Source organism: Pezoporus flaviventris, unplaced genomic scaffold, assembly GCF_033815535.1.
Source record: "Pezoporus flaviventris isolate CSIRO_AGI_PZ_B2104156 unplaced genomic scaffold, CSIRO_AGI_Pfla_v1 ptg000036l, whole genome shotgun sequence".
Lineage (NCBI taxonomy): Eukaryota > Metazoa > Chordata > Aves > Psittaciformes > Psittacidae > Pezoporus > Pezoporus flaviventris.
This window is the reverse complement of record NW_026892584.1, coordinates 16,820,527-16,842,895: the sequence shown is the minus strand read 5'-3', so window position 1 is coordinate 16,842,895 and position 22,369 is coordinate 16,820,527. Positions and strand designations below refer to the sequence as shown.

The 22,369-nt window shown below is 40.0% G+C and overlaps 1 protein-coding gene across 1 annotated transcript; it reads right to left on the bottom strand.

Moving 5' to 3' along the window:
- Positions 1–1,234: 1,234 nt before the first annotated feature.
- EMC7 (ER membrane protein complex subunit 7) lies at positions 1,235–9,828 on the bottom strand. Its single transcript, XM_061463368.1, has 5 exons — positions 9,583–9,828; positions 6,497–6,616; positions 4,396–4,534; positions 3,783–3,863; positions 1,235–1,700 (listed from the first exon to the last, which is right to left on the bottom strand). The coding sequence occupies exons 1-5, from the start codon at positions 9,816–9,818 to the stop codon at positions 1,548–1,550; spliced, it is 729 nt and encodes a 242-aa protein (XP_061319352.1). The 5' UTR covers positions 9,819–9,828; the 3' UTR covers positions 1,235–1,547.
- Between the last annotated feature and the right edge of the window lie 12,541 nt (positions 9,829–22,369).

The window sequence follows — 22,369 nt, the reverse complement described above, 5'->3', positions numbered from 1 at the left end:
CTGAAGGATAAGAAGGCTCTGCAGAGGGATCTGGACTGGCTGGATTCATAGGCTGTGGCCAATGGTATGAGGTTCAATAAGGCAAAGTGCCGGGTCACACACCTGGGCTACAACCACCCCATGCAATGCTACAGGCTTGGGGAAGAGTGGCTGAAAAGCTAGTACCTGAAAGGAGGTTGTGGTGAGGAGAGGGTCAGTCTCTTCTCCCAAGTAACAGGTGACAGGACAAGAAGTAACATCCTCAAGCTGTGCCAGAGGAGGTTTAGATTAGATATTAAGAAAAATTTCTCCACCAAAATGGTGAACAGGCTTCCCAGGGAAGTGGTGGAATCACTGTCCCCGGAAAACGTGTAGACAAGGCCCCCAGTGACATGGTGAACTTGGTAGTCCTGGGATAAAAGGACTTGATGATCTTAAAGGTCTTTTCCAACCTAGTTGATTCTATGATTTTGGAACATAATTTAAAAGATTAGTGGGACTTACCTTCCTAGTGTACTTCTAGATTTGATTTTTTAAATTTTGTATTTAGCCTCAGATCATGCTACTGATAAAGTGAATGGTGTATGACATATCATACCACTGATAAGCCCATAGAAAACTGTAAGAACCAAAAGTTTTGCAGAAGTCATAATACATGTGATTTAGCAAGGGAAGATCCAAGATAAATGTTCACCATGTCATAAAGATACCCTAGATTCATAGCTAACCTGACAGAGATTAACACTTTCTGATGCAGGATACTTTGTTTTACCCTCCACCAAAGCGCTTTTAGTAGAAAGTAGATCAGAATTAAACTGGGTAATAAGAAGTGGAAAGTCTCTAAACTAAAGTGTACAGGCAGCAAACACTGTAAAATAAAATTATATTATATGTCAACATATGAAAACCCGACACAGCAAATTACTTAGTAAACCCATGGCTCAATTTTGGAAGGATTTGTTAATTTCAGAACTCAACAGCAAGTATAAGACATTAAAAGCAATCTTAAGACTAAACTGAGAGGAGATTTAGATTAGGTATTAGGAAAACGTGGTGAGATACTGGAACAGGATGCCCCATTCCTAGAAGTGCTCAAGGCTAGGCTGGAAGGGGCTTTGAGCAACCTGGTCTGGTGGAAAGCATCCCTTCCGATGGCAGTGGTGCTGGAACTAGATGATCTTTAAGGTCTCTTCCAACCCAAACCATTCTGTGAGTCTACGATCCACTTCTATTGTCTTAAAAAAAAATTTATACATTGTCTTATGATTAAGACATTTATTACTGTTTAGCACATCATATAATTTATAATAATTCTCTACAGAACAATATAGTTAATTCAGTGTCATCAATAACTTTATACAGATACAGTATTGAAGCCATGTCCTCTTGCTGTCAAGTACAAAACAGCTTATATAGACTACAAAAAGCTACACACCACAGTTGTAGCATACCATACTGTGTGCCTGATTAAAGTTTACAGTAGTGGCGTTTTGATCTTTCAACACAAATAAACACGATACCACATAACAAACAGTTGTGCAAACTCAGGCTCAGGATGAAGACTTTAACTACCTCCTTTTTCCAGAACTACTTTTCCCTGCTTTACTGCTGCTACTACCAGACTTGCTGGAAGATTTTGAAGAGAAAAGTCTTGTCATGAATTCAGAGACATCTGGCAGCTCATGGTTGGAATTCAGCATGTTCATTGACTGCTCCATTTCCTGCATGCAAAGATTAGATTAGCTTGTAACAATTCTGTTTGTTTCTAAGGCATCAATTATAAGATCATATCAGGAAGATGTCAAATTTTCACAAATATCGTTTTACTATCTGTTGTTCTCTAGGGTACATATTGCTACATATTTTTATGCAACCACAACCAAATGCCCAGCTACATACACAAACACAAACCCCCAAAACTAAAAGCACTGGTGTATGGAAAAAGGTAACCATGTCTTAAGCAGTCTTACAGGGCAACCACCCAATTAAAAAAAAATTGAAAGGAAAAAAATTACATTATTTATTTTTAGCATTACTTTCCTCTGTCTTAAAATTTTAGCTTTTGTTAAGATTTTCACATCTGTGTTCTCATAATTTTCACATATTTTTGTGTATTCAAGTTAGCATTAACATTTAAATTTTTTAATCTGTTTGAAGGGATTAGATACTTTTATTGCCTTACTTTGTAACATCAAGCTGTTAGTGTTAGGTTTTCTTTTATTTCATGAAAGGAAGGATTTTAATGACACCATATACCCAGCTAAGCCTAATGTAACTTCAGAGTTTAACATAGTGGCTCTGTGAGACAAATTAGTACAGTTAAAACAAACCAATGAACCATGAAGTACTTTTAATGCGTACAACAGCTGAACTGCACATCCACAATGTGATAATGCTTACAGTAATTGCCAATTTCATGTGGGATTGTCATCGTGCTCTTCTAGTTACCATTCAGAATGATACAGCTTGAAGTGTTTTGAAGGTACAAATGAAGCAAGAGCTGTAGCCTTTGTTACTATTGCATCTAATACTACATCTGTACTTCATGCCTCTACAACAGGCACAGTTACTAAATTGTTAACTTTCTACACATAAAATACTGTGCTGATCCCATAAGGAAAAAACAAGCTAACTTGAAAAATGTAATACATGCTCCATGCCCTCCACAGCAAACTGAAGTTGGATATACACTTAAGAATTTAATACCTGGTCATCTAGAGAATGCCACTACAACTAAGTTCTTAAAAAACTACCTTCTCCTACTCTTTAAAGATAATATAAATTACAAGCAAGATTCCTTCAACTTAAAATTTCTCCTTAACAAGTCATATCAATCAGCAAAGAACTAAATCATCAGAAATTTTGATGGTTTACCATTAGAACAACCTGTCTGTAAGCAGTGTCAAATCAGTTAGAAAAGTAAGGAATAAGTGATTTTTTTAAAAATTAAACTTTCAAAGTTCAGTCTGAAGACCATGCCATGGATATCTAACAGATCTTTGTATCCATTTTTTAATCAAAGCCAAAAGAGCATTTCAAAGCTCTGATATGCTTTTTACGGATATTACTTTAAATTAAAAAAATAAAATACTCAGACACCTATAAAGTACTACTGAAGACAGTGGTCATTTAGAGGAAAAGGAGCTTAAATTAACCAAACCCTCAAAAAGCAGCCACCCATGACAGCCAAGGAATACTTCCAAAAATAAGAAAAGATTTAGCAAACACCTTGAATCTCCATTTTGTCCTAGCCTTCTGCTATTCGGCATTTTGCATGATAAAAGGACAATAAATAAGACAATTTAATGGCTACATTAAGACTCCATATCAAATACACTGTTGTGACATCTGGCTTTAACAGTCTTGTAAGCTATATGCAGTTTAGGTTGATGGATATGAGAACCCCGTATCATACTCTTCCCCTTACACAACACTTATGAAACGATGTCTAAAAATGAAGTGCTGGATTTCAACATAGTATAGAAATACACTGGAAACTTAAGAAAAAATAGTCTTTGAGGAATTGTACTTATTGCTCTAAAGAAAGTCTGGAAAACATCATTCATACTGTGATGCTTTCAAAGCTATGCCAAACAATTTAATTCTGTGTTGTACTGTTTAACAGCCCATTCATGATTCAAAAATGTTAGAATTCACTGTTAGAACAGCAACACTGTATTAGTTGAATAAATTATGCCTATTAAGACTTCCTTAGAAGTCCAGGGTTTTTTCTTATTACCTTTCTGTACCTTAAAACCTCATTATCTTTGCTCTCTATGTCTGTATCAATTGAACACACTTACCCGTCTCATATCAGGATCACTGGTGTTGACAACTTTAGGCAACAGCACAAATATCAGTAATGGAAGAACCATCATCATCACCTACACAGAAAACAGCAAATCTTTCTTCAGCTTATTTATTGCTCCAGACATACTGACATAAAGCTTTTAGCTAAACAGCCAAATTCTAGCACTACTGCATTCTGAGTCAGTAACCCCGTAACAGTAATCCATTTGTCAGGGAAGAAACATGATAAGGAAGTATTATGTTTTAAATAACAGATTTCAAAGTCAGATCATTAAAGTAAACGCCTGCTATCTCTTTCAACTGTTGTAATTAGAATCCTGCAACATGTTGATCTCCACACTATTAGAACAGCGTCATGTTGTCAAAGGAACCAGACTATGGGCTATATTCAAGGACATACAGTAATAGAATAGGTATACAGGGGAGGAGAGATCATAGAAAAACTTTCTATTTGTAAATAAGTAAAAACCAAGGGAGTAAAAAATTTCTTTCAGAAAAGTAAAGCGTGCACATATTTTCTCAATTATTTTATTTTTGGTATTCTGAAGAATAGCTGTATTTGCATCTTCAGCATACTTTTAACCTTTTTGTGTTGCCTGTACATACCATAGGGTTCATGAGGAAATCTGTCCATCCCCAAGATTCTCTCTTTATGAAGTATGAAGGAGGTCCAGAAGATTTCATCTGGAGGGGGTATGGCAGCCTGACAACTTCAGAGGGTTTGATGTAATTCACATATCTTGCTCTAATGAGCAAAATGTAAATAATTATAAATACAACCTTTAACAAAAAAAAATATTCTTTTTATAATATTCCAAACAAAGTTTCAGCCACAGCCTACAAACAAAACTATCTGCTAGGCAGTGTCAGCCAGGCTTCACTTTTCAGAAGCTAAATTCTCTTAGCAGTGTACTGATATTTTACCTTTTTTCCGAGCTAGTTATTAAGTAGGCTGAAACTTGATATGGAAAACAGACCTGTGTATCAGAAACATCAGAACTATTTGTTTAGATGCGACTTCCGCAGAACATCTTATCCACCTTGGTAACAAGCAAGTAAAGGTACAGTATTAAATTACAGCTTTGAACAGTGTAGTGTAGCTCAAACAGAGTTTGCACAGGACAACAATTATTTATATATGAAGTTAATACTACCTTTTCCCTAAGCAACTTACTTTGCATTTATCAATACTGAATCTCAGCCTTTATTACTTTATAAGGTCTTTCCATAGTCCTTCAATAGTTCTCTTCACTTGGGCCCAGTACTTACACAGTTACTTGGTACTATCATCTAACTTTGTCACTCTTTATCCACTTTTCACTATTTTTATTTACCTGCCTCATGCAATTCTTGGGATGACTTCTTCCCATTACAATTTCCTTTGAAATCTGCACCAAATATCAATCCACAGGATGTCTTTACCTCCTACTTTATGACTATTATTTTCTTCAAAACTTGAGATTTTCAAGTATCCACACATATCCATTACTCACATGGTGTTTCTTCTAAGAATTCCAGTTTGGTTTTTTTTAAGGCAGAACTTTCCTTAGAAAAGCCCTATGTACCACATTTTTTCATGCATCTCCCAACAGTATTCCTCATTATACTTTCTACCTGTTCGTCTGGTAGAGATGTCAAGGCAACTAGTACTTTACTCTACAGATATATCCTACTAATTTGCTTAACATCAAATTTGTTTACCTCTAGTTCTCAGATACCAAAACAGTGCTAAGATATACACACTATTGTGTCTGTTTCACCAAGTTCCTTCCATATTTATTACCTACCAATTGTTGCCACCGAGATACTGCCTTACAAAGTACAAAAACAAAGATTCCATAACATTTTGGGAAAAAAAATCTAAGCAGAAATTGTGCTATTATTATTATTGCACTATTTGCACTGATTCAGTTTGAGATTTCAATTTTTAACCTCCCCTAAAAACACTGCTGCAGTGTTTATATTGATGTTTGTACTCCTAAAATGTAATGTATCTTTTATAAGATACTGTAAAAGACAAACCTGAAGTTAAAACACTACATGTGTTCCTGTAAAAGAAAAATGAACTACAAACATGTTCATTTAACACAATCACCTTATTAGATAGCTATTTTTCTGTCTTACTTACTGAATAGTGTGCAGTTACAGATGCACATTTACAGTTGCTAGGGATAAAGTATCCATTTGTAGCATTAAAAAAAAAAGGCTAACAAAGAAAGGTACAGAAATACTGCAGGCTGGCAACTACTAGCATTTGCCAGTAACTGTAAGGAGTATCTTATGGAGGTGTAACAGAAATATTTCAGAATTTAGAATTAGAATGAATTAAAATGTCATTATGCCAAGTCTTGACAGAACATTTACTAAAAAAAAAAAAAAAAAAAAGGAAAAAGGGAAGAAGAAAAAAAAGGTGTTAGCAAAAGTAGTTAACTGATTTATGTCTAGGTTTTTTTTCAGTATAGCTGTGTAAGAAAATAAAAGTAAACAAACACAACTGTTTTAAACCATTCCCTCTTACTTAAGGTCATAAATATGAAAGGAAAAAAGAAATCAAACTTCAGATTTTAAGAAATGTGAACCTAGAAGCATTGTTAAAAGCTGAAATATATGGTCTGAAATGAAACATCAGATCTGCACTACTGTTTACATACTACACTGTCAAGTATACTTAATAGATTAATTCAGAATCAAATCAGGAAAGGCTCACCTCATTTTGCCTTTTGAAGTTATGTCAACTCGCACAGGCTCAAATTTATGAGCTGGAGATATAACTTCCACTACGTAAGATCCTGAAGGCACATCATGAACCACAAAACTTCCATCTGTCCTGAAAAAAATTCAGAATGTTCCACTACATTTCAATACACTTCACCACACTAGAAGATGCTTTTTTTTTTTCAAGAAGGAAGTGTAGTAGTATTATTTCATGTTATAAATCTTCACATAACAACTACCCAAAGGAAAACTTAAATCATTCAGCACTTGTAATGTCAACCCCCTTAGAGTCATGAATGTGTGCCACAACAGTAGCTGAAATTACCAGTTATGTTAAGGATTTTCTTATGCTCTCAAGCTATTGTCCTGCTGGATGAGTAATTTAATAACCTAAGTAATATTTGAAATGGTTGGATTTCAGGTACTCAGATGATGGCAGAATCCAGTATTCCTTCCTCCTTCCAGAATACATATAATGAAGTTTACTTTGCTTCAGTACTTCTGCTGGAAGCATAAAAAATATCCCCAAACCGACCTAAAAACTGACATCCTCCACAGTGTGGGTAGGTATTAAAGATGACTTGCAATGCACAGAAATTGTGGTTTGTGCCTTTATTGCAAATTAGAGGATTTTACTTTTAATTGCTCCCTTCAAGACTAGCCCACGCTAGAAAGCTCTATCACAACAATAAGGAAACTAAGAGCTCTGAAGATATATACAGAAGGGAATTTTAGACAGACTGCTTTTATGTTAAAATGTGAAGCTTTAATACTCAAGTGAAAATATTAGCAAAAAGATACTTTAAAGCTTCAGCACCAGTTGCCATAAAGTACAGAAGCATGTAGTTTTCCTCCTACATGCTTCACGAAGTTCTGAGGAAGAAAAAACTGTGCTCCCCTCCCTTTTAAAAGGTTAAGATAACTCTCTTAAAAGACCCAAATTTTAAACAAAAAAGCTGTTCAAAGGCGGGGGGGGGGGGGGGGGGGCAGTTAGACCTGATACATTAGAAACTTGCATCAGGAAAACAAATAATGAACCCTCTTAACCACTGAACTCTCAAAAAGAATTTTATCCTCATGTCCTTCACACAACTTCTCTCTCATAAAGACCTTCCCACCACAAAACCAGAAGCATATGAACAGTACTGTCTAGGTGGGTTTCAGTAATGATGTGAACACCTAAGAATGCTTACACTATTTTATATTGCACCTGCTGTAAGGATATTTCCCTATGAACTCCTGTTTTTTCATTCTTTACAGTATTATTTTGACAAAATCCAGTTGTTTTGGTTTGTTGTTTTTTTTTTTTAATTTATTTCTATGACTAAGGAAATTCTCACTTCATATACGTGTCTTCAATACTGCCTTTTAGAAGAAAAAAGTTTCACTTTTATTAATGGGGAAACTAACCAGATTTATAAAAATGCTTGTACTGGAGAGCGACTTTTGAAATAATCAAACGGTGTTGCTATGTCAAATGATAATTTTTCTCTTGGTAACTGGAATGACATCTATGTAACATATACTCAAAACCTGCCTGAGAGATAGTGACAAAAGATGGTGACAAATACATCTTCTGATATATCAAATACATTTAAATCTATCACTGAAAGTGAAGCATCTTTCTACTGAGCCTGAAATACCACTGTTATTTAAGATAACTGTTCTTTCTTCTAACAGTTCTTACTAAAAGTGTACTATGCTCAATACATGGGACAAAAAAATGCTACTGAACATTAAAGCATTCTTGCTAAAATGTGCCATATTTATGGCAGCACAACATCTACAGGTATGATTATCAAACTCAGTAACATATAATATTAATTGCTTGGCTTTGAGTTATATCAATATAATTTTATAAACCCATAAACAGACATATCAAATTAATGTGATTAACAGAGAATACCTAGATTACACTGTGTCATAAATATAGTATGCTCTTAACTAAGGCTATTTCCTCACATTTCAGACAACTTAAATTCCAAGCATTTGGAAACTTACCAACCCCATGGTATTTATTAAATCAGCTCCTAAATATTATGCCACGCTCCAACAATTTGGTTGTACCGGCTTATGAGGTGCTACATTGACAAAACTCTTCCCAGTTTTGCAGAGTAAAATCTGTTGCGTTAACCAACTGACAATTCCTAGAGTCAAAGTTCAGTTCAACTTTTATTGCAAACAACTGAAAATTATTGGTACTGTGAGACGGTGTATCTTAAATTGTTCTCTCACTTTAATACATTTTTTGGAATTACCTTCTATTATTGAAACTATGATATTAGTTGAAATCTTAACTCTGGGGACATTTTCGGCCTTAATATCACTACACCCTTTGCTGATCTGTACACCCACTACCACCAGAGACTGAATAAGCTAATGTGATTCTTTACAGCTTCCAAATGCATTTGCATGATCTTGTGTAAAAGAGTATAGCCGTAAATCTCAAAATGGCTTCCACGGGTACAGTAAGTTTTTTACAGGTTCTGTAACAAGTAACTACAACTGTAACTTTCTGCCACAAATTTTTCTCCAGAATGAATGACATGAGAGGGTTTTAAAAAAGAAGTAACAATTTGCACCCACAAAAGCCGAGGACACTGTACTCCAGTACTTAATGCAAACGTGTGTTTGATTTTTGTTTTTTTTTTACTTATAACTCAATTCCAGCTTTTTGACTGCTAAGAAGCCAGGAGCCCTTGTCATCAATTTGGCTGCGTCTGCAGGAGCCTGACAATACCTACAGCACGCCGGTTCCCACTACAGGCCTAGCTGCTTCTACCGCCTCACAAGGTAAGGCGCAAGTGTACCAGTAAAGCCCAACTCGGAGGCTAGATGTGCATCTACACAGCTGCGCGCTGCTAGGCAGGACAGGCCCCTAACTCGTGTGGAGCTGTCCCGCTCTGCCACCGCTGGCCGCCATCTTACAGCCCCGGCAAGAGAACGGAGGCTAAGCCTGTCAGAGGTGGTGAGTACCTCCGAGCGGCACCCGCAGACGGGAAGACACGGGCCCAAACCCGGCGGGGGAGACGCTCCCTCCCGCGGGGGGCCGAACCCCCTGCCCCTCCCGCTGCTCACTTCAGGAAGCCGACGTGCTCCTCCCCGTCCACCAGCACCCGGGCCCCCGAGATCCAGTCCTGCGGCTTCACCCCGGGCACCACGGCCCGGCCCTCGATCTTAAACCGCTCCCCTGGGCCGGCACCGCCCGACGACTCCGCCGTCCCCACCGCCTCCGAGCCGCGGGCACCATCGGGCAGCGGCGACGTAAAAAGACAGAGCAGCGCCAGGCACGCAACCCCGCGCCTCGCCGCCATCGCTCCACCGCTTCCTTCCGGCGCCGGGGCGCCGGCGCTCCCGCATGCGCTGAGCGAAAGCCCTCGCGGAGGAGCAGCGCCGCCACCTTGCTGCGCCTGCGTTCCAGGCAGGGAGAGACCGGCGCGCAGTGAGGTGACGTCCAGCGCACGGGCAAGCAGCGGGGGCGGCGCGCGGCAGGGGCGCTGCAAGCCTAGCGCCCTCTGGCCTCTTGTGCGTGCCTCTGCAGGCCGGGACTTGCCGCGGGGCCGTGCCTCTGTGCGGCGGGAAGTTGTCGCCCTCCGGCACAGGCTGCGGCTGGGCCTCTCAGCCCGGGCACAGCCCCACAAGGCCGCGGGGCTGTCTGCCCCTGACTGGGGCCGATGTAGCTGCTCCGGGGCTGGCTGTCGTGCAGATAAGTTGTCCCCGCGCCTAAGAAGGGGATCGGGTGTGGGTAGGGCTCCGTTGTTTTTCAGTTGTGAGTAAAAATGAAGGGTGAGGTAAGGAGTGACCTTACCGCTCTCTACAGCTACCTGAAAGGAGGCTGTAGTGTGTTGTGGGTCAGGCTCTTCTCCCAGGTAACAAGGAATAGGACAAGAGGTAAAGGCTTCAACCTGCACCAAGGGAGGTTTAGGTTGGATATTAGGAAAGATTTGTTCACCAAAAGGGTGATCATGCATTGGAACAGGTTTCCCAGGGAAGTGGTGGAATTGCCATGCCTGGAAGTGTTCAAAAGCCAGGTATATGACGCCTGTGAGTGTCATGGTTTAGTGGTGGTCTTGGCAGTTCTGAGGTAAAGGTTGGGCTTGATGAACTTAAAGGTCTTTACCAAGCCATTTGATTCTAAGAATTGGCTACTTAACGTGTGGAAGGACACGGATAAACCAGAAGAATGTGAATGTGTGAGAAGCAGATGTATCTTCTGTGGTAAAAGGTGTATTCACTTACAATTAAGACAGTTTGAAGTTAAATCTTAGTAGTTAAAGTAATGATCAAGCTTTTTCTAGGAGGTTACAAAAAAGCTCACAGAAGATTAAAATCAAAGCCTAAAGTGTCTTCTTTTAACCAGTGATTTATAGCATTGCAGTTTCTGACTAATAACTAGAACTTGTTGACAGTACAAGAACTAGCATGACAAGCTGTTACTAAGTAGGTAGGCACAGCTACAGCAGAAACCAAGAGGGCTGTAATACCTTCCCTACCCCTATTTTCCCTTTACCAGCATGACCTGCTGTCTCATGCATATTCATCGTCACATTGTGGCTACACTTACTTCCTTTTTACCTGTCTTATGTCAGAATTAATTACTAAACATGTTGAAAACATTATTATGCATGACTATGTCAGAGACTATGAACCTGGTCATCAGCTGATAATACTACTGTTATACTAGGATGATTTTTAAAGCGTCTGTCACCCCATGTGAGTGGAGTAATGTGAATTATTTGTCTGGTAGTATTTTTCAGGTGTCTCTACTTAGAAGACAACCAGGAAGACATGATCTGTGAGGTTCTGCTGCCACATAAACTCACAAAAGCAAGAAAATCCAGGAGGTTTGAGGGTGGAAACCTAAATAATGCTGGAACTGAAGTGTTACAAAGTAGCTTCTCTGAATTCAATAACTTTGAGCATTGCTTGTTTTTTTAATGAAGCAAGTACTTACCAGTCAGATCACTAGGCAGTAGGATTTATATTAAAGCCATACGCAACTCCATTTCCAGTCTAACACAACAGAAAGACATTGCCTTCATAGTAGTATCTCACATTACTAGTTTTTATATGCAGTTAGTGTAAAAATGCTATTTTTTAAACATCCCCAGGGAACTGCTTTGGGATACTCTCAGACCACATAGAATGGCTGTGCCCTCCTGTTCTAAGGATTTCCATAACCAAATAATTTATTTTTATAACATACACAATACAGTTACTTGACTTAAATCCATGTGAACCCAAAAGAAGAAAACTTCATTTGTTCTTTTAATCCAAGAAGCTTTTCTCTCTGTATGATCCTGCTAATAAACTGAGAATTTACTTAAACAGCCTCTTGGCTAGAATCCCATCTTTGTGTAGACTCTTGACTGTGGGTGCAGCTTTCATTGCAGAGACATATCTTTATGCAAAGTTCTGAATAGTTGTATTGGCACACAGCCTTTTTTGTTGTAGGCAAACGGTCACGTCTCACACTGTATAACGTCTTTACATATTAATAGTTCAATTTCATACAAACAGATACATCAGTTACCAAATTTTTAAGGGTACACAACTGAGAATTAATTTGGTTGATTGCTGTCTGTTTTGATTAAGACTAGCTATAATAGCATCTCATTTGAGTGGATTGCACAATGCTGTTTGTGAGTTTTGATAGCATGCTGTGGGTGTTTGCCTTCTAGGTAAAAAGAACAAATCCCAGAACAAAAGTATTACAAATGTTAACAGACCCCCTCCCTCCCCCCCCCCAAAAAAAAAAAACAACATCCCCAAACCAAGGCTGTGAAGGTATAGATTTATCAAAATATAACCAATATTCATTTTCTTAGAACATCATCTGGGAGACTCTACCTGGAATTTTTTTCTGGGAGGAATTTTTACTGTTATCAAAGTTGTGTCTACAGCTTGATGTCAGGTGAATCCCTGATCAGGAGGTAGATAAAACTGCCAAGCAACAGCTTCAGTTCAGTTGAAGTAACCAAGCAATTCTATCAACCACCTGAAAGTACAATCAAGGATGACCTTCATGTTTTATAACTGTCTCTTCTCTGATGGATTCAGTCCTTCAGTAACAGCTATGTAGAAATGTGCACGTTTCTAAAAATTTCTGTCTTACTCACAGGCAAATTCTCGGTTTTGTCCGAGTTACTTCAACCAGCTGTCACTAATGCAAAAGAACTGTTGGCCTGATGGATGAGAACTGACAGTCCCTAATGGGTTGAACAAAGAGGAGGTCTAGACTAATGTAGTGCCATCACAGTGATAACACTGAAATCCGTATCTTCAGATTCTTGTCACCTTTGGTTTCAAGTACAAACAAAAGCAGAGGAGACCCATTACATTCCTCCTAGCTCCCTGAATGCAACATCAAAATCCATGAGCATCATAGCATGTGATAAGACAAGGAGTAATGGCTTTAAGCTGAAACAGGTTACCCAGGGAAGTTGTGGATGCCCTCTCACTGGAAGTGTTCAAGGCCTGGTTGGATGGGGCTTTGAGCAACCTGGTATCCCTCCCCATGGCCAGGGGAGTTGGAACAAGATGATCTTTAAGGTCCCTTCCAATCCAGACCATAGCTGTTTACAGAGCTATTGTGGTCTCTGATGCTGGTGGATACTCTTAAGTAGGAAGAGAGGGTTTTTTCCCCTGAGGGCAAAAGAAGTTTACAGAAATGTAGCAGAACTTATTTTTGTGCTGAATCCTTTTCACAGAATGCTAGCAAAACTGGCTACATACATTTCTTGCTTAAGTTTCACCATTAGTAAAGCATTTAAATTCACAGTTCAGTGCAGTTACTCCCAAAATTTCTCTTTCTGTAAAGCTGTTAGCACCTTGGCTAGTCTTTTAAGTATTTGCTTGTGAAAAATAGCATGATCCTGTCATTGATGCTGATTTAATACACTGCACACACACTGGACCACAAACAGCAGCAGCTCACAATCTGTTTTGTGTGTAATTCAGGCCCTGATAGGCAGAGCTGTTGACTTTCAGCAGACAAGAAGAGAACAGCTTCAGCCATCTGCCTCTAATCTTAGTGTATTCTTTAAGTCAGTCCCCCAGTACACCCAGTGCACCAGGTGAGCAGTGCTCATTCACAAACTTCAGCAGAAGCAAAGTGTCCTGGGTTCAGCAGTAGCAGTCATTTTTTCTCCTTCTTGGTAGCTGGTGTAGTGCAGTGTTTTGACTTTCAGCTCGGGAACAGAGCTGATAACAAAGATGTTTTGGTTTGGCCAAGGACTTTGTGAGCCTCATGCTCTGCCAGGGAGGAGGGGAAGCCAGGAGGAAGCAGAGACAGGACACCTGACCCAAACTGACCAAAGAGGTATTCCATACCACAGCACGTCATGCCCAGGATGTAACTGGGAGTTAGCTGGAAGGGCTGGGAGACTGCAGGGTTGGAGGAGGTATCGGTCGGAGCTTGGTCGGGCTTGGGGGGGCGAGTTATCGGTCAGCGGGTGGTGAGGTGTTGTATTCTGTTCCCTTGTTATTTCCTTTATCATTATTATCATTGGTGGTAGCAGTAGTGATTTGTGTTATACCTTAGTTACTAAACTGTTCTTATCTCAACCCGTGGGAGTTGCATTCTTTTGATTCTCCTCTCCGTCCCTCCGAGAGCAGGGGGAGGGCAAGAAAGGGGGGGGAAGTGAGCGAACGAATTACCTGACTGGGTTTAAACCACGACACAAAGACACAGAGCTGGCTGATTATTAAAAATAAGTAAGAATGAGATGTGCATCAGAAAACTCGTATCTACTTTTTTGTTGTTATTGTTTTTTCAGAAATTCATTAAAAGCAAGAAGAAATCAAAATGCCCACCCAAGCAAGCAGATCTATAAGAATACATAAACTGAAGGTAGATGGAAGAATTCAGCATTAAAAGTACTGTGAAAGGCCACAGAGAAGTAAATAATTTACTGAGCTCACTCCTTCACAAGGAGCTTTACTACGATTAAACATAGAAGTAACAAAAATTGTCCTTTGTATTTCCTTCAGTGGGGATTTTCTTTTGCTTGTAGCATGGAATCATTATGCCATCTGCTGGCAATTTACAGTGCTACACTAGAAACGTTTTAAGATAAGAACATGGACAGACAAGTTAGGATTGCAGCCTGGATTCATTCACAGTCTTTGTGCTGTCCTGAATACAAGATGCCTTGAGAAGGTCCTACTTTTGACTTGGGGCAGAAGGGAATGCAGGCTGCCGTCTTGACTTACCTCAGAGTACCAGTCTGCTTAGAAAAAGTTTATTGTACCCTGAAACTCTGCATTATAACTTGGGAGTACTGTGTACAGTTCTGGCGTCCTCAAGATAAAAAGGACATGGAACTGTTGGAACAAGTCCAGAGGAGTGCCGCGAGGATGATCAGGGGACTGGAGCACCTTCCCTATGAAGACAGGCTGAGGAAGTTGGGGCTGTTCAGCCTGGAGAAGAGAAGGCTGCGTGGAGACCTCATAGCAGCCTTCCAGTATCTGAAGGGGGCCTATAGGGGTGCTGGGGAGGGACTCTTCATTAGGGGCTGTAGTGACAGGACAAGGGGTAACAGGTTAAAACTTAAACAGGGGAAGTTTAGATGGGATACAAGGAAGTTCTTTACTGTAAGTGTGGCGAGGCACTGGAATGGGTTGCCCAGGGAAGTTGTGAATGCTCCATCCCTAGCAGTGTTCAAGGCCAGGCTGGACGAAGCCTTGGGTGAGATGGTTTAGTGTGAGGTGTCCCTGCCCATGGCAGGGGGGTTGGAACTTGATGATCTTAAGGTCCTTTCCAACCCTAACCATTCTATGGTTATCAAATCCCACACTGTACAGCTTTGTGAAGAAACCTCTTTGCCTTTTCCTGAAAGATTTTACTGCAGGGGTGGGCAGGCACTGGATGACCCAGTGTTTCGGTACTCAGGATTATCCTACCTTACTTTTGCAACCGCAATTAAACTTCTCTTTTCGATTTACTTATATCCGTTTTCCACTTCCAACTTCAGGATTTATTTTTTTTTTTTCTCTAGGAATGAATTGTTTCCACTTTTCTAATAATATGTGCCCAAAACCATAAACAGGATACTTCTTTAGTATACTCTTCATGGGAGTTAGTAAATGCTGACATGCTGGATGATAGCTGGTTTTGTCTGGTTGCAGTTGTTTTAACTGATTATTAAGTTAGTTAGCTGAACTCAAGCTTTATTCAGTAGTGTGAAAAATTTAATTATTAGATTTATGTGCAGGGAAAAGGTGCATAAATTTGCTGCTGTAAAAATTCCCAGACCCGCTCCTGCACACAGAACAAATATAGGTGTAACATGATGGTAACCCAAAAGTTGGTTTTACAGTACTTTGACTGCAGTCCTCGTTTGCTTCTGTTCACTCTAAAATTTGTCCCTACATCTCTGTTAAGCAACAATTGTGCATAAACCATGCAAGCAGCGCGCTTAAGAACCACAGCATTCATTAAGATGACTATGTAAGAAGCAATGCCACACAGAATGGTGCTCCACACGTCCTCAGATTCCGGCGTTGTTGCCTGTACGGACACCACTTGTAATTAGTTGCATGAGGCTAGAATGACACATCACAGTGACATTTGGTTTCCAAAATTATAAGCAGTTTAAAACCCCTATTTCTTGGTATGCAGTCTGAATGCTGTGTTGTTTTTACATCTAGATTCTACTTCCATAGTGCCACAAGATGGCCTCCACATAACACAGCACTATTGCATCCTTTACAGAATGCAATACGGAAGTATTTCTTTTCCCACTTTACTGCAGTATTGGTAATAGACCACCACAAAACAACACTCCTTTCTTTGAAGGAACTCAAGAAGCTGCTCACATGCTGTGTAGAATAGGCTCACATCAGACAGGAGGTCACAGCAACACAAAGCAGCTGCAAGCACTTTGGTGGGATGTTCTACCAGAGAGAATCCTGTTCGGGAACCAACTGACACATTCACAGTCAGAGCAGGTCTGTAAGCTGTCTGCCCTGCAGAGAGGCTGGGAAATCCCGTGTCTGACATGCAAAGAGCTGCTGTGATTTAGACAGCCTTAAATAGTTGCTTAAATTATGCTAGTTGCTACTGTGCTAAAAATGCAGGCCAAAAGCAGCACAGAGCCTCCTTCTGGCTGGAAGTTCAGGCATTTCTGTCTTATTATGAAACTACAGGCAGGTTTCAATGGGATGATTGACCAAAGGCCATTAAAGATTTCTCTGTACCATTTTAAAGCCCCCCTTTTCTTAGCTTTTTTGGGGTCTTTATTTTACACAACTTACAGTGGCACTTAAAAGTGTACTAAAGCAATTGTAATTGGTGCAAGCATTTCCTAAATGATAACCTATTCGGTGTATTAAATATGTTGCTACAAAAACAATTACAGTGTGTACTGCTAGCAAATCTGGATTTATACTAAATATGAAGTAGTAAAGCCTAGGCACTTGCATTATTTTCAAAGCATAACAAAGCTGTCCCTTCAACTCCTCTCATTGGTAGAAAATTTGAATCGTCAAATAATTGAATTGTCAAATTATGGAATAATTGAATTCATTTGGCCAGTTCTTGATCTCAGAAATGAAGAAGTGTTTCTGCGGTGCCTTGGGTTTTATTCTGAAGCTTTAGCTACTCCTACTGCTTGTCATCTCCAGCAGAAGCTGTAGGGGTTTTTCTGTTTTTTTTTATTTGTTTGTTTTTTAGACAAACACATTGTGGCTGTTCTTAAGAAACTGAGAACTGTAACTTTGCTTGGCTTTAAGTTCCTCTGTATGTGCCTTTGTTGTACAAGACTGGTATTTGATATTTATGTATATAACTTTACACTTACACAGCTGATACCTGAGGGAGTTTACCAGCTGGTGCTTTGAAATTTAAAATTCAACACTTTGAAGAAGAACTGCCAAAAGCTTTTTCCTAATGTGCTGTTTCACTGTATTGGCCTGTGATTCTTCTGTAACTATTTCTAAGCTATTCTTGAAATAAGCAATTTTTGTTGTTCTACCCTTGAATCTCTGCCTTGTTTATCTGAATGAAATAATTTGGAGGTGCATTACACCTCTATTACACTGTAAGAAAGCTAAATATGAATCCTGTTTTTATCTTTAAAATACAGTCCTATTTGTGTGGGCTTTTATGCTGAATTAGACTGTGCAAGTAAAGACATGCCTTGATGAGCCTGAGTTAGTAATTCACAGAGAACTGCTCAAATGAACCACTGTGGTAAACTGCACACATTATCTATCATTTATCAATGGCAAACAAGCTAACTTTCTATGCCTTGTTACATTGCTATTCAATGTGTTAAACAGCTTCATTAAAGCAACATGATTAGCAACTTTACAATAAGTAGCAGCATTTCCTGTTTGACTCAAACAGTACCTATATCAGCCCTAGACTAGAGGTTAATAAATATCCCACGGGAGTGCAGTGATTCTTCATATATTCTATTCATAGGTTTTTTATTTCTTGGTGGGCTTCCCCCCCCCCCGCTTCAGCCTGCCAAATCCTGGTTCAGCCTGAAGCAGGATTTGGTATTTCTCAGATCAGCACTTAGGGGTTAAATTACATAACTGTTAGATTCTTAATACAAGCATTATAATATAAACTATTTCCAGTTGCAGCATGAAGTCTTGTACTTTCCATGTATTTCATGAGGTTGGATGCCTGTTTTTCCCCCTCCTTAGTTTTTTTATCTATGCAATAATGGGCCATTTTTATATTTCTCATGCAATAGTTTTAAGTTTTTTGGGAAAAAAAAAAAGTACCATAAGTCACCTTCAAACACCTCTTCTCCTCCTCTAGCTGCTTGCTTTCAATATTTGTAAGTGGATTTGATAGCAGGCTCCTTTAGGAAGCTCCATATAGTTCTGGTGAAATACAGGGCCCACTGGAGGCAGCAGCTTTGCCACAGAAAGCAGGGGTGCTGATTCCGTATTTAGCTTTTAGAACTTTTATAGCAAACTTTTAGGCAAATAAAGTAACAACCAACATAAAAATTATTGCAAGATTTAATTTATAAACTTCTACTGTCTCCTTCAAACCTAAAGAACTCAGCAAAACATCTTAAAAGTGGTACTCACTCCAGATGGCAGACTAGTGTCTAGTTTAGAATTACTTTTTGCAAGGGTGAAGATGTGCTTTTAGATATTGACAGGTCAAAATAAGAATTGGAAAGGGGAGGCAAAAATCAAATCCCTGCTACTCTGTATTGATGCAAGAGCTGGGGGACAGAAGGGGGAAGAAAATGTGCATGAACTCCAAAAAATATGTGTCAACAAAGTGAGGCCCCAGGTAATACCTGCTTCAGAAAGAGGAAAAGACCACCATCAAACAACAAACTAAATAAAACCCACTAACCTGCTCATCTCAAAAGGATAATCTTCTATATTATATCCCTTTCTCAGCATGATGCTGGATGAAAAAGCAGCTGGACCTTTTAATGGCTGTAATGCAGGTATCTGGAATAGAAACATTCTTCAGCAAGGCCACAGAGAGCTCAAGCTCAGGTGGACTACCGGCAAGTCCCACTGCAGACTTTTACACAGCCAGTTATCTTGTCTGGACAGACTGTGTCAGACAAAACACAAGGAGATTAAAAAGTCTGAATTTGTGCATTTAAAATGAGATGATTCTCATGGCATACAAAGGACACAGTGGCATCTTGACCTAGAAGAGGCACATACAGAAAGAAAAACAGGTTCTTCTGTAACTGAATCACAGACAACTTTAGATGAGAGTCTGGAACATCTTCTAAGGGAAGCTCTGCTAAGAAAGAATCCTACTGAGGGTTCAGCAAAAGGGTCTCCTACTTTCTTGGCAGAGAAACCTGTGTCTGAAGCAGGATCTGGGAGCAGCAGATCATGGAGCAGTGCTGCAGCTGCTCCACAAGTGCTGCACCTCTGCATGACTGACTGCTGGTGGTGCCCTGAAGAGAAAATGTGGCATCTATGAGACAGTAGCTGTGGTTGAGGCTGGGTTCAAAAGCTGGTTTAGAGCAGTAATTACTGCTTATCTTCCTTTTATCTTGATGCTGGATGCAGAAGCAAAAGGTAGGGCTTTCTGGAGTCATCCAACTCCATTTCTTCTCACTGAAGTCTCACTGTTGAGAGTAAAATTCAATTATAATGCTGCAAAGCCACTGCAAATTATACTTTCATCAAAAAGTACAAAAACTGTTTCAGACCATTACAATCAGTTCAAGTTCTGAATCAGATTCAGTTCTGAATGCTTCCTGCCAAAAGATAACATCAAATAAACATCAGAAAAATCTCAGTTACACTGAACACCAGGAAACATGGGCAGCAGTATCTTGGAGATACACCTCAGAGTTAAAATATCCTGGGCTGCATCAAGAGGAGTGTTGCCAGCAGATCCAGGGAGGGTATTCTCACAATCTACTCCACTCTCCTAAGACCCCACCTGCAGTGCTGCAGCCAGCTCTGGGGCCCCCAGCACAAGAAGGATGGGGACCTGCTCAAGCAAGTCCAGAGGAGGCCACAAAGATGCTTAGAGGACTGGACATCCCTCCTATGAAGACAGGAGGAAAGAGCTGGCTTGTTCTGTCTGGAGAAGAGAAGGCTCTGAGGTGAGCTTAGAGCAGCATTCCAATACCTAAAGGGGGACTACAAGAAAGATGGACAGGGATTTGTTACAAAGAACTGTAGTGAAGGACAAGGGGTAATGACTTTAAGCTGAAAGAAGGTAGGTTTAGATTAGATATTAGGAATAAACACTTTACTGTGAGGGTGGTTGTCCAGAGAAGTTGTGGCTGCTCCATCCCTGGAAGTGTTCAAGGCCAGGTTGAACAAGGCTTTGCGCAACCTGGTCTAGTGGAAGTTGTCCCTGCCCATAGCAGGAAGGTTGGAACCAGTTGATCTTTAAGGTCCCTTCCAACCCAAACCATTCTGTGATTTTATGATAGAACCCGCTTTAAGGTATGAAAACCAGCAGAAGGTTAATAGTGATAATCAAATACTACAAAGAAATCACAAAGCAATCCATTTTGCCAGGGGAAAAAAAAAAAAAAAAAAAAAAGTGTTAATGAGGCTACCAAGAACTGTGGATAAACAGATTTCTCAATACAGAAACCTATTATGATCAGGGTTTAGATTTACTGAGGCTATGCAGGAAGAGAGAAGGTCTTGCAGTTCCTGTCACATAAGCAGAATTCTTGGTATGAGAACCATTTAATCCAAAACAGACTTGAGTGAGTCACCAGAGGCTAAATTCTTATTTTCCAGAGCTCACAGAGGACTATTAAATGAGGAAGCATGTATCAGAACTGCGTATGCCAAAGCCTACATAGAGAAATGCTGAAATACGCCTCACTAGTCCCCAGGGTAAAGGCTGATGTAGGCAAGCTGCCAGTTGTGAAGATGGCTCCAAGGGCGTTCTCTTATTTACAGCTCTTCAGAGTAAGGTGGCTAAGGTCATGCACGAATATTCTGACAATCCAGAAGGTAAACTGGTAGATCACAATGCACTATTTGTTAAAAAAATAAATCCGTAATGTCAGAGACCTCTTACTCAGAGACATTAATATGTCCCCTTTTTAGTGAAAAATGGGACAGCAACATTTGTTTTTACCTGGCCACAGCACTACTTTTTACTGGAGACAAAAATACTAGTTTTGTTTGGCAAGATTTATTTGGTTTTAGCTTCAGTAGCAAGCTTATCTGGTCAGCTGGAAAGCAACTAATGCTGCTCTTTGAATCAAGAAATAAGAGATGGGAAGAATCCCTTTGCAGATGTTCCGAGACATGCCACCAACAGAAGCCTAGAGCGCACCAGAGTGAAGAAGGAAGTGTAAAAATTATACTTCTGCACAGCAACGAGTGCATATGCATGCTTACACAGCATAGTGTCAACAAGATGTATCCTCACTCTGCTCACCTCCCCGGTAATTTTCTGTGGAGTGAGAAAACCCTAAAACGCATAAACTTGCAAAAATAGAGTTCAAGAAGGCAGCAATACTTTTAAAGACCTGTACTCAGAGGGGGAGGCAGGATGGGTGAATAACAGGGAAAATAAACCCAACAAACCACTCACCTCTAAGCAGAAGGATTTCTCTCTAACTAGCCACCAGCCCACCATTTGTGAATGTTCAGAATTGTGGGCATTTTTAATTAATACCTGGTAGAATATTTATGTTTAAAACCCATTTATATATACACACACACACAAACGGTCCTAACAGCCTCATCTTAAATCTGGTGATTGAAATAGCCATTAGTGTGTATCATTCTGCTTCTCTAGTGTTTATGCAAGGTTTAAACAAAGTGGTAGCATCCACAGTTGCCATGTGTTATTCAGAGGTATAAGCCTGTAAGTTTTAACAGTTCCATGGCACTAAGCTGGTAATTTGGTTTGTAAGGAGAACCTGGAAGACTTGAGGGACAAGACATCACTTAGGAAACCAGGTGTGCCAAATATGAAGGCGTTTTATTCTCACTTGGAGAAGTGACAAGGTTGACGTGGAGCTGGGATCTCAGCCAAGCAGATGTGCTCCAACACGTCAGAGGGGTGGGAAAGCAGCAACTGTGAGGAAACGTGACTGCTTTGCAAGCGCAAAGTCTCCAGCCTTCCTTTGCAGTGTGTCTCACTGCTGTGGAATCGGGCACACAGGACTGGAACGACTTCCTGTATCACCAAACCTGAATCTATCCATAGGCATCCCTCTTGGGTGATGGGAATTTTTGTACTGTATCTAAACCAAACAGCCCTCTTCCCTAGTTTTCATTTTAAGCAAGTCAATTCCCTACACCAATACACAACCAGGAATGCGTACATTAGCCACAGTCTGGTAACAGTTGGCCTGTGTTCAAGCCTTCAACCCCCTTTAATGATTATTGATGCCACCACTATTTTTAGAGGGACCCCCTGCAGCACTAC

Coding starts and splice junctions, on each gene's coding strand:
- EMC7 (XM_061463368.1), bottom strand. CDS start 9,818: ATGGCGGCGAGGCGCGGGGTTGCGTGCCTGGCGCTGCTCTGTCTTTTT. Junction 6,617..9,582: donor GAGCACGTCGGCTTCCTGAA/GTGAGCAGCGGG, acceptor AATTTTTTTCAG/GACAGATGGAAGTTTTGTGG. Junction 1,701..3,782: donor GTGATCCTGATATGAGACGG/GTAAGTGTGTTC, acceptor CTTTGCATGCAG/GAAATGGAGCAGTCAATGAA.